At 34.3% G+C, this 13,399-nt stretch overlaps 1 protein-coding gene across 1 annotated transcript in view; it reads right to left on the minus strand.

Annotated features, from left to right (window-relative positions):
• Positions 1 to 11,821, minus strand: part of LOC110033724 (peptidyl-prolyl cis-trans isomerase CYP19-4-like) — a 23,486-nt gene extending 11,665 nt beyond the window's left edge. The window contains exons 1-4 of the mRNA XM_020737783.1: positions 11,653 to 11,821; positions 10,445 to 10,520; positions 8,990 to 9,037; positions 8,868 to 8,891 (exon numbers count right to left, since the gene is read on the minus strand). Of these exons, the coding sequence (XP_020593442.1) occupies positions 8,868 to 8,891; positions 8,990 to 9,037; positions 10,445 to 10,520; positions 11,653 to 11,730 (226 nt within the window). The 5' untranslated portion in view covers positions 11,731 to 11,821. The remainder of the gene's footprint in view (positions 1 to 8,867; positions 8,892 to 8,989; positions 9,038 to 10,444; positions 10,521 to 11,652) is intronic.
• Between the last annotated feature and the right edge of the window lie 1,578 nt (positions 11,822 to 13,399).

A 13,399-nucleotide genomic window follows, 5' to 3' on the forward strand; every position in this document is an offset into this window, starting at 1 on the left:
GCTGGGAGGGCAGGAATAACAGCGGGCAGTTATCCTGAGGAGTTGGTATCAAGTATAACAACAGTTAGAGTGAGATTTGGGGAGTGGCAGCAATTATGGGGTGGCGGGACATCAAGAAAACCACAGGCGTGTTGTTTTTCGGATGGTAGCAGCGATACGAATGGCTAGACAACGGTCCAACCATCGAGGCAAGGGAGATTACAGTGGCACGGTACAACAATTGAGAGCAACATGAGGATGTGGAAGGGGATAGGGAAGATAATCATTACCTACGAAGAATAATACAATCGAAGCACCACCCAAATCCTAATATACAACCCTTGAAGGGAGAAAATGCATGCTGGAGGTTGTTCTAAACAAACTCACACAAAAAATGTCGTAAAAATACAAAAATGACATATTTATTGACTTTGGTTAAATAGGATTGGACCTACTCCAAATAGGAGGGAAATTCACGTAAAGGAAGGGTCAACTGGCCCTCCTGGCCCTTTCCAAGCTGCACTCGCCTGAGGAATTTGCGGTACAGTAGTGTAGCATGGATCACAAAAACGCCCTCTGCGGGAAGCTTTGTGTCAACTATCTATCACACATGCATCACACTTCAAGAAATCTTATGTCCAACTTATACATGGGATTGAACGAGGAAATTCAAACTTATATCCGATTAAAGCTAAATAAAATAACATACATTAGGTATCTATGTATAGATTTATCATCAATGAGTTAGTATGATCTCAAATTAGTCCAGTTTGGCTCCAATAATTTTCAAGCTCACATTGTTATGTGCAAAGCCAACTAAAGGTAAAGTGTGCTTGCCCCTTGTGCGAAGTAACCCTTTAATTAGTCAATTTTTAGTGTAAGTGATATTTACGAGATAACTACAAAAATTATCTTGTGTCTTTATCTAGGTAGAAAACTAAATCCCATATTGATAGCCTATGAAGCTAAATAGAAAATCAGTATTAACTTTTACTTCATTTGGATGAAAATCACAAATTAGGGAACAAGGTGAATCGATAACAACCCTAAGTTGACTTATTTAGCCATACATTTTACTCCAAAACTCAAGTCAGGAAAACAACCACATCCGAACTAATGTCGATTCCATGCCAAACCAATCTATCAACCTAATACTAGGAATCAAATTAATCTATTAGACATATTGTTCTCATAGGCCACATGTTATGTATGTCTAGAAAGAAGAAAAGTTAAAAATTACAAAATAAATTATAATAATTAACAAGATTTTGAAAATCGGACTGAACATTTAACCGTTAGAGGGAGAGATTTAAGGCTCAAAGTTTGAAATAGGGTTAACCCAGATGATGTCATAATATAAAAAATTAAATATAATTTAAATGACGTAATTTATGCATTATAAGTAATATATTATAAAAATAAATCATATGTGAACTTAAACAACACATTTAAATAACTAACTTTTTCTTTAATAGTAGATATCATTTGTTGATTCATTATACTATTCCATTCCACTCCTTTAAGAAATTGTTTCTATAAAAAGAATTAAAAGAGACGTGAGTGACAAATAAAAAAGAATTGTAAATAAAAGATAAAATAATACTGAGTAGTCAATTGCATAAATGCTTAGTAAATTATACTAGACATTAATTATTTAGAATTAAAGTGCTCAAAAATTAAAATAACAATAAATCAGTATACATGGTAGCTATTACTGCATGAAGACTAGTAATCTAGTATTTTACTCCCACAAATGTATCTCGAGAAGCACAAGAAAATATATATCAAACTCCCCAAATGTGTCTCAAGATTCTGAAAGAAAGTATTACTGACCAAATAGATTTGCACAAGATGTATACTGATTTAGAGTATTTTACTCCCACAAATGTATCTCAAGATTCACAAAGAAAGTACTACTGACCAAATGGAAATATCTAAATTGTCCTTCAGCACTCAGTAAGTCCAATTTTTAAATTCAGATAATGTAAATTAGTAATAAGAGCTTAACAGAAAAACCATGTTTTGTTGAGTTCCTATCAAAGATTGTGTGCTTTCCATCTATATTTATTATGTTTTATTATTTACAAGAGACCGATAACTACATGTTTTCTGATCTCATTATTGTTTCAAAAAAAGTGATAACTAAATGAAACTTACTTCCAGTAGGCTTGCTGTAAGTGCTTGCTGCAGTGGCCAACTGGAAGCATTCGCAGGCTGCCAGGAAACACTTGTTTTTCTTATGTTGCTCGGAAGCAAGTTCCAGCAGGACTATCAAAAGCAACATGCATTCATCTAACAGTGTACTTAATTCGTTTGATTAATCATATCATTATAATTATATTTTTCAAAATGTGATAGAGGTACCATATAGCGTGTCCTGAAACTGAATAGTTTGTGAAAAAGGTATGGGAATTGATGCCAAACGTAGTAATATTTATTGTTCGTATTCAGCTATTGGTCATTAATGGCGCTTCCATGCCTTGAATTTTCAAATTGAATAAGAGAATGGACTTATCCTTATTTTTAGAAGAAACTTCCAAACTAATATTTCATGACCTTTCCTGATTTGAGCTCACAGGATCAGCCCTATTCATGCTTAGAAGCTAGCGATGATGGCAACTATAACTAGACTGAAAAAATGGTTACGATTCAATGTTAATGGATGAGGGTGTGTGAAGTTAGCCAGATCATCTAATGCATAGATGACAATCTTCAGTTTTACTCGATATGTTAACCTATCATATCAAGGCAAATAATTAGAATCGCCATCAGTATTCAAGTTTCCATGATTTTGCTTATCAATTTTATGCATTATAAATATGAACATTTGTTTGATATTTCTTTTATATTTTGTAAGTTTACTCTGGGTGGATGATTTTAGTCTTTTATGAATGATATACTACCTATTCTTGTTATTTGTGTTTTTACAAGATCATTCGAATTTGGTATATGTTTCAAGCATATAATTATACATAGTGAAATGTGCACTGCATCAACAGAATTGCTTTATATTTGCTAAAAATGCGTTGATTACAAATTCCTTCATAGGCACGTCCTATTTATCTGCATTACAGCTATTCGAGCCTGCTCTTTGTTGCCTCTCCAATAAGCCCTTCCATATAATAATTAAAAGCTTATTTTTAAATATCTTCCATCAAAATGATGTCCTATTCTCACAGATATATCTCAAGCACTACCTTGATACGCCAACTTGATTTGTAGGGTAAATAACTATAATCGAATTTGGTATAGGTTTCAGGCTTATAGTTATACAAATCAACTATTGATTAATTTTTACAGACTTGCTATAAAAATTTTGAAAAACAACTCATTTAAGGTTTGCAATGAATTAGCTCCAAAGATCTATACTCCAAATAAGCAATAAATAAATTTCTAAAAAAATTTACACACATTACTAATAAGAATGTATCATTACAAATTGAATCATTCAAAATCATGAGTTTTTGGTTTGACTATAAATTTTGATAAGTTATAAACTTGAAGACGTAGTAATTAACAGATTTTTACAAAAAAAGAATAAAGAGATGAACTCATCAACGAACTTTAAAGAGGACGCCCCCAAACAAGTTGGAGGCATCTGCCCATATAAGAATAGGCAGACTCACATGCCAACTTCAAAGGAAAACATCCACAATGCTCAAGGGAAACTTTCTCAAAGTTAACAATAGACTCTCTGACTCAAACCAGCCCAATTGCTGGCCACAATGGGAAAAGATACTTGATCAATATTCACGGGGGGGGGGACCCAACAACTCCACTCGACAGCCAACAGCAAGAATAAGTCCAAATCCAAGTCTATATTAAAGTTGCATGTCTACTGTATCCCTTTTAATAGTTTTCTATATGCATCACATTTACAACTCATCCTGCGGCTTTTATTATAGTGCTCGAGACTCTAGGTCCCAGTCAATGAACAGCAGAGTTTGGAGACAGCTAAAGGCTTTGAAATTTGCTTCTATCTCCTAAACATCTTTGAGCCTTTTAATAGGATTTTTCTTTTCTACTCGCATCATTCTTACCCTCCTCAACTTCCTTTGGGTTGGTAAACAGGACCCAACACAATTAAAAAAAATGAATTGCTAAGGTGGAGTTTGCTACAATCTACTATAGATATGACCCTTATTAGTTTTTTATTTTGTCAAAAATAGTTTTGTTGGCTTTATGTGTTGTGAAAAAAAAAAAACTATCATGCGCATAAATAGTAAAAGTAAAGCAAGCTTCCTTATAAGTAAATCAACATTCATAAAGTTGTAGAGAATGTGCATCTATGAAAAGAGCCTAAGCCCGAGATCCATAGCCTAGTAGCTGCTATAAAGCTTTGGGATCTCTTTTGAGATGGTTAGGTCCACCATATGAGGTAAATAAGCTCTACAGAGTAGGATAAATAATCTATCTTTGGCTTCAAATCTCCATTCCATTTATCATAATTAGATTTCTGCATAAAAAGGAATAGCACATGGAAAATGAACAATGAAGCCAAAACGCTCTGGGTTGTGATGCCAATGCATAAAGTGTAATACATGAACATCAATGCACATTATACTTCGAATACTTCCTAGATGTATCTTAGATGAAGTAAGGCTTGTGTGACAATGATAATTCACCACTCATAGCAAACTATCCAAAAATTATTTTTAATAATGAAACTAAGTTTCTACAACTATCTTTTATTAAAAAAGAAGCATCTTTGTGTACTATAACAAAATAGCAAAACTTGCTATGAATTAATTCAAATATGACCAAGCTAGAAATTAGATAAAAGTATTGAGCAAAGTCATGCCTAACGTTGATGAGAATCATACTGCCCTAGATAGTCAGAAGCACCACCTACAATTACAAAAATATACCCACAAAGGGCCAACCAAGTTGACCAACCTGTTAAAGCAGTCTGAAACCAATCTGCTTTATATTCATACAAGAACATAGAATTTAATGTAAATAAATGGAATATTCTGATTTTAAAAGGTTAGAGAAAAGAGGAACTATCCTCTTTCTTTCATAGACCAAATTCCTTCATAGGGGTTGAAATTGAGCAAAAAAATTTTATTGATATCAAAAGTTGTATAAATACAGGATACCAGAGCAATAAAATAGGAAAAACGTAAACTAGAAATTATATAAACAAGGAAACACATAAACTAGGAAATACAAAAACTAAGAAATACATAAACAAGAAAATACATAAATTAGGAAATATCCGGAAAGGAAAGGAAATAACTAAATAATTCTATTACTCCCTCTCAAGTTGAATCATAGATGTCAATCATGTTCAACTTGGATTCGAAGTAGTCAAACAACGACCGAAGAAGATTCTTTGTGAGGATATCTACTAGCTGACACTTGGATGGGACAAACAGAACACAAATCTCCCCGGAATATAGCTTCTCCTTAATTAAGTGAAGGTCAATCTCTACATACTTGGAGGAACAGAGACCAGCACCAGCATACATAACTCACGGAGCATGATGTGCAACCAGATAGCTTCACATATTCTCAAGGACAGAACGAAACTCGGCTTCAGCAAACCACCGACTATTCTTTGCTTTCCCAATTGGCAAGGTTTCCCCACACGAAGAAGCAATAGCCCGAGGTAGATTGTCGATCATGGACGGACCCAGCCGAATTAGCATCTGTATAAACTACAATAGAGCGACAGGTGTGGCGAGAGAATAACAAGCTTGAGCCCGGAGTGCCTTTTAAGTTTTGGAAAATCCGATGGATAGCGGTCAAATGGTGCTCATAGTGTCAGGCATGAACTAACTTACAAAATCAACAGCATGACAAATGTCAAGGCGCTTATGGGCTAACGAGGTCCAGAAGTTATAAATTTTTGTGAGGACTCAATTGATGAAATATGTGATGGAAAGTACGGCATCAATCCAAAACAATTTTAGAACATTAGATTGAAACGTAATAGTACAAGCAACTTCGAGAAGGTGTGAAATTTTTCGCTCCACTGTCCCATTTTGTTTAAGAGTACCCATATAGGAGCTATGATGGAGGATGACTTACCATGAATTCTTCCAATACAGGGTTAAAAATTTTACAATTGTTGTCGCTCCGAAGGACTTAAATTGATGTTTTGAATTGAGTCAAAATGAAGAAATGAAAATTATTGAAGATGACCACAACTTCAGATTTATCTTGTAAGTTATATACCTAAGTCATTCGAATGTGGTCATCAATCAAGGTAAGGAACTATTGTTTATTGGTGTAGCTTAGAATTCGAGAGGTGAAAAAGGAGCGTAACGAGTGTAAGAGTAGGATAGATATGGAACGTGATAATGTTTAGCTAACTGACAAAACTCACATTTGAACATAGAAAGACTTTATTAGTAAATATCAAAGGATACAACTATTTTAAATATTGAAAATTGGGCTGACCCAAACAACAATGTAGAAGCATAATAGAACATTTAGTGGACAGGGAAAAACTACAACTATTGGATGGAGTGTCCTCGTCATTAATATCTTTCCTTTGGAAGAAGTAGAGTCTGGCTACTCGCTTAACAAGTTCCAATCATTCTCACTGAACGACGATCCTGAAAGACACAAACACCAAGAGAAAAATGAGCAATGCAATCAAGTTCACGTGTCAACTTATTGACTGACCAGAGGTTACACTTCAGCAAAGATAGGTGTAACACAAATTCTAGAGTAAGCCTAGCTAATAGAACAACAGGCCCTTTACCCACAATGGAACTATAAGAGTCGTCAGCACTTTTATAGTATCTCTACCGGAACAGAGAGAATATATCGAGAAAACTTTAGAAGATCCGGTCATGTAGTCCATGCACTTGAATTAATAATCCGCAGACTAAAAGAAGCAAAAGCAGTGAGTGTTATAGGAATGTTATCTTGACAAACATGGGACGTCGATGGGCCGAAAGAGAACTGACTAGATCCAAGCAGCTTAATTAAGTGCCCCATGTGACTCTGAGTGGAGTTTAGTGATTCTGAGATGTTCCAAGTGGGAGCCGATTGTACTGGCGTGATTTCTGAGTTCGTAGCGAGACCCTTAGCAGCGGAAGATTTGGCCAAAGATTTATTAGTCAGTTTCCCGAGGAGCTTCCTACACTAATGGAAGTGATTAGGTAGGGTATGTGACAAAAATCACATGCAGAATGATTAGCACATGGCGTGGAAGGGTGTTGAGCACTAATGGAAACTAAGGCGGAAGCTTCGACTAAAGGAGTGGAGGTGTCAAGCATAACAAGTCTCCAGCTTTCTTCGCGGCGAATCTCGGTGAATGCTGCCTGAGTTGAAGGGGATCCCGACCAAGAATACAACCCCAAACTTCGTCGAGATCCTTATTTAGGCCTGCCAGGAATTGAAGCACATGATCCTTTACCATAATTTTTTGGAAGAGAGAAAGATCAGTCGGAGAGTCCCGAGTGTAGTCATAGTTGAGATCGCATTCCATCCTTCAGGCAACTGAGTCATTGCAATACTGTGTCACGGTCCTTGATCCCTATTTCGCCTATTGGATCTTAGAAACCTCATAGATTTGTTCAGAATTCCCTGCAACAGAGTAGGTATCATGAGCTGTAGTCCAAAAGTCACTTGCAGATGGAAGAAACAAGTACGAACAGCCAATCAAAGTCTCCATGGAATTAGTCAGCCACGACATGACCATGGAATTCTCCAATTCCCACATTACAAACGTCGGGACAACCTTTGAAGGTTCATGAATCATACCGTGAGATGGTTAAATTTCTCGCGTCCTTTGAGGAACAATGACACGGCTTGAGACCATTAGAAAAAATTAAAGTCGTTAAGTTTATAGGTGGTGATCAAAAAGTTCATGTGGTTTTTAGGTCCTTCGGTTTGCGAAGGGATTAAGGTCGGTGTTGATCCTTTTGTTGACTCAATTACATCGTCGGAAAAAGGCTCGGTGGTGGATTCCTCCATTATTCCGACCGAGACAAAGGTAAGATTGGGATGTCGAGACATAGAAAGATTTTGGTTGCAAGACGAAGAGTCGGCGAAGGTAGGTCCTGCAGTGGATTGATTTGGCTGCTGATTGGGCCGGCTGGAGGGAGGTGTTGAGACTAGAAACACCTGCCAGAAGAAACAACAGCAATAATCTTCAAAAAACTAGTGTCGGGAAAGACTACAGGGAAGTCGGGACTGAAATCTGCAGGGTAAGGCCCCAGCAAAGGGAGAATCAGCAGGGAAAAGGGGAGTCGACAACAGAAAAACCTGCATGAGAAGTCTACATGAAGTGCCGACGACTAAGATGTTGTATCAGCGGTAGCTAGTGTTAGATACTTTACTCTGATATCGCGTTAAAATTCAACAAGATAATTTTATTGATATCAAAAGAGATATACATACAGGATACAAGAGTTATAAAACAGGAAAGACATAAACTCAGAAATACATAAACAAGGAAATACATAAATTAGGAAATATATAAACAAGGAAATACATAAATTAGGAAATAACTAAATAATTCTAATAATAGGCATGACCTATTTATCCACATTATGGTCATTCAAGCCTCCTCTTTGTTGCCTCTCCAATATGCACTTCCATATAATAATTTAAAGCTTATTTCAAATATCTTCCATCAAAACAATGCCCTCTTCTCACAAATATATAGCAAGCTCTAACTTGAAACACCATCCCTGTTAGACAACACATCAAACTCTCATTATGAAACCACTGTCTTCAATCATCTTAAACATCCTAGGATGAGCAACCTTCCATTTCAAAGGGAAGAAAACAAGAAACTATTAAAAAGAGTAAATACCCAATGGAACATTGATCAAAGAGCACCCTAAAAATATTGTGTGATAACAAAAACTTCATAGGAGCTAAGGACGTACTCAAGCTTAATTTAGCAATGTAAGGAAGATCAATACCTGTGCAAAGTGCTCGAAAATTCTCTGCCAAAATAAGAAAGGCCAAAAAATAAACTTAAGAACTAATAAAGATAAAGCTATACTACTTATAATAAAAAGTTCACAAAAAGATAAGAAAATACCAGCAGTTTTTGGTACAGTTTTACCGAAGAGACCCATCACAATGCGACCTGTTTATAGAATGTACGGACAACATTGACAATTATTAAAAAGTTTGTGAATTACTAATAAATCATTTTCAAATTAATGAAACAAGAATATTAAATTAAAACAACAATATCAACTAATTTAAATTAGACGACATACTAGTTATGAACAAGGTGATTATTACAAATTTCATAGATTACTAATCAAATAAACAAAAAAGAACATACAGAGTTGATAAGGGAAACTGAACATAATAAGATCAAGATAAAAGAATATATCAATATGAAAATCATAATAAATATCATTAATGGATAAAGGTAAGATTATGTGTTTGCCCTGATGTTATTGAGCATCCCATTGATCATGTTTATAATTTAATTCAAATTGGATTATTTTGTAAAACAGCAAAACAAAAATTAAACATGGTAGTTGTACTTATATAAAAAAACACACAAGGCCAAGGCAAATAATTGATACGAAGTTTTAAAATAAAACAACAATATCAACTAATTTAAATTAGAAGACAAACTAGTTATGAACATGGTGATCAATTCAAAGGTCATAGATAAATAAACAAATAAGAACATGCAGAGTTTATACTACAAACTAGATGTAATAGAATCGGAATAAAAGAATATATCAATATGGAAATCATTATAAATATCATTAATGGATAAAGGTGAGATCTGTGTTCATCCTGATGTTATGAGCATCCCATGATCATCTTTATAATTTAGTTCAAGTTGGATTATTGTGTAAAACAACCAAGCAAATATTGAACATAATAGTTTAATTATATTTAAAAAACACACAAGGCTAAGGCAAATAATTTGTTATGGTGGTATTACGAGAAAGATCAAGGAAGAGAAAGACATTGCCTTATCAAATAAAGTATGCTTAAAATTTTCAATATGTATATATATATACAATGCATATATGTAAGGAAAATGGACATGATGCATGAATTAACACCAAAGTACTGCATATCAAAATATTCAAGCTAGGCTTAACATTTTTTTATCACACGCCACTCTACAGTAATATAAAGCTAAAGCTCACATTTCATGGTCTGACATAAATCTTTGCAATGTTCACTGTGTACAACTATACCTAATGGACATTCAACTTCATAAAGAAAAGATGATTCAAAGTTTTGGGAATCCTATACACCATTCAACTTTATCACGTCATATCCTAACATATGATAAACAAATATGAAGGCATTAGCAATTTTTTATTATTTCTTGCAAAAGATATATGATAAATCAATACTATTGAAAATATGCTAAAAAAGATGTTCATACCAAAACTAGTCCCGATGATCCATAAAAGTGCAATAAAAAATGCAGTAAGAAATATGTATTGCTTCAAGCACAATTGTAACTTAAATAAATGTGGCAAATGATGTATCTTTACAATATTTCACATACCAGCAGGCTTTCCATCAATCTCCACGTCAAAGAAAACCTTGTGTGTGACTTCCTTCAAATCCTTGGTTGCATTAGCCTGAAATTTCAATCATACAGTATAAGCAGACAAGATAAATATCCATTTCTACACAATACAAGCCATAAAATGATCATACGAATAAAGAAAATAAAAGCAAATGGTTACTCAGATAATTAGTTCCCAGTTTATTTAAACAAGCAAAAAAGCTAACTAGGGATGCAAGAATGAATATGAAGATGGACAAGTTTGCAACATGGGTTGATGAGAAATTACAAAAAATCAATTGACACCTAATTTCACTATGTAAATTGACCTTTAAGTTATGGACAAAAACATGTGCAAAAATATACATAAATGGATCAAACACTGATTAGATAATAATGACATATAATGGTTAAAGCCATTCAAAATTGGTTTAATTGGTTTTGAGCTTAGAAGCAACAAGGCCAGCAACATTTAAGAATCATAATTCCTAATAAGGAAGCATCAGAAAGGCTTCAAAAATTAAAAATTTCAAAGATGATTCAAGGTTAGTTTAATAATCTCTTCGATGAAATGTTATATTATTTATGATAAATAATGTTTGATATAATATTATCTCTCGCATTGGTGTTATCTAAACAAAAATAGCATTCAAGATTAAAGTAATCTATATTACTACCAAATTGAACGCCAGCAAGATTACCTAAATATTGATCGTTTAAGAAAAAAGAATGAGAAAATGGTAAGAAAAATGTAGCCATTGTTAATTGCTATAAATAACATGTTACTTCAAATAAGATGCCATTAAAGCAAATAAACAACAATTTGACAGATAACATTGCCATCTTAAAAGCATTGATATCTAGTTCATAGTAATATCAAGGTATCAATGAAACAAGCATATCCGTAACAAGAAAAGCTCAGCTGCAAAGAAACAGGGTCAATTACTACTCAGGACTCATCGCCAAACACCTCCAATTTTCAGTGTTCGCAGGGTTGATTGTCTGGACCTTAATGTTTTGCTGTAAAATCACACATTAACATTAGCCAGAAAACTTCCAATCCGCTGATGAGTTGAATTAGTTAAAATGATTCAACAAGCATAAATCCTAATTTCGATGAATTATATCACTATAGAGCTTGACTATTACTGTGGCAAAAAAACAGCAAATAAGGAAAAAATTACAGATCACGGAAGGCGTAGAACCTTTATGATAGACATGGTGGCTAAAAGGCATGTGATGGATACGAATGCCAAGCAAATCTTCTTCTTCGTGATCGCCATAGTTGCGTCCGCCTTGGCTTCTCGACGTGATGCTGTTCTCCTCTTCCCTTCCAGTTTTTGCACGAATTGAGACTAAGCGGCAGACCCTTAGGGCAGGAGAAATTATAGCATACGGACACTTATTTCAGTTTTAAAAAAAAAAAAAAAAAAAAAATTAGGGGGGGCCCACCGAACTGTCAAGATCGGACACCGCACGTACCTATCTGTATGGAATAATTTTCTTAGGGAGAAATTATTACATACGGACACCGCATGCATCTCTGCATGCGGCGGCCGAGCCTGACGGCAGAATATGGATTATTTCAGTTTAAAAAAAAAATTTTAGGTGGGGCCCACCGAAATCGGGACCGTATATCAGGTGTCGTAAATCAGTTGATTTACGGTCAGCTGATTTACGGTCAGGATCAGACACCGCACGCAAGATGCTTGCGGTGTCCAATCCGTATGGAATAATTTTTCTTAGGAAGAAATTATTACCGTAGATCACTACGGTCAGGATTATTTCAGTTTTTTTTTTAAAAAAAAATTTAGGTGGGGCCCACCGAAATACATCCTGACCGTAATTTACAGTCAGGATCGGACAGCGCATGCATCTGTATGGAATAATTTTTCTTAGGGAGAAATTATTGCATACGGACACAACATGGATGGTATGTATGTAAATGCCCTATTTCAAATATGGGCTAATATTTAATAAATTTTGATGGTGAAATTAGGTAGGGATTTAGGGTATGTTTACAAAACAAAAAAAACACAAATAAAAAAAAATCAGTAATATATTTTGTAGATAACTATCACACATCGATTTGCATATTTTTTTTTTGTCTCATAAAAATTGTCGTGATAAGAAACAAGAAAAACTACAATAATGTAATAACTAAAAGGATGCTAACATTTTTTTTAGATAAAAATATTTATGAGGATTTATATATATACCTCCTAATTCTTATCTATTTATAATTCTAACATCTAAATTTTAATAATTACTTGTATAACAATCAAATAATATATGTGTGCGCGTGTACCTAAGCATTTGGTTATATGATATGAATCTAAATTACCACGCTAGCTTTCAAAACAAATATTTTTATTCATAATAAATGCCCATGTACTTCTATAAATATTTGAGCGGACTCAATTAGGAGTATTATTTACGTGTGTCATACGCACGCAGTTCTGCATGCGTACTACCCCAACCTTCTAATAGCTCAGTTATTGGGGGTTATTCAGAGGTTCTTAGGGGTATTAACATCAATAACATCTCAATAACCTACATATACCTTATGTGGTCCGTGCTCATGTTGTTTACTGTCATTCGAAGGTTTTGTAAGGTTATTGGAGGTATTAACTCAAATAACACCGATGCAATCCTCCAATACCCCCCAATAACTAAAGTGTGCACACAAAACTGCTTGTGTATGACGTAAGTAAATATTTTTCCTCAATTAGATATTTAGGGTCGTTGTAAATGCCCCCAAATAATTCTTGTTGTCTGTTTAATGAGATTATAACTGTTCGTAAGAATTACTGTAGGTGTTTTAATAAATAAGTCAATTTTTTAATGTTATTATGTTATTATCTTTTTTTTTCTTTTGAAAAATTGTTCTATTTTTTCTGCAATTACAATTTCTAAATGTTATTATGGTGTGTGTGTGTGTAATGAAATTGT

Source organism: Phalaenopsis equestris, unplaced genomic scaffold (genome assembly GCF_001263595.1).
Source record: "Phalaenopsis equestris unplaced genomic scaffold, ASM126359v1 Scaffold001268, whole genome shotgun sequence".
In the NCBI taxonomy this organism is placed as follows: Eukaryota; Viridiplantae; Streptophyta; class Magnoliopsida; order Asparagales; family Orchidaceae; genus Phalaenopsis; species Phalaenopsis equestris.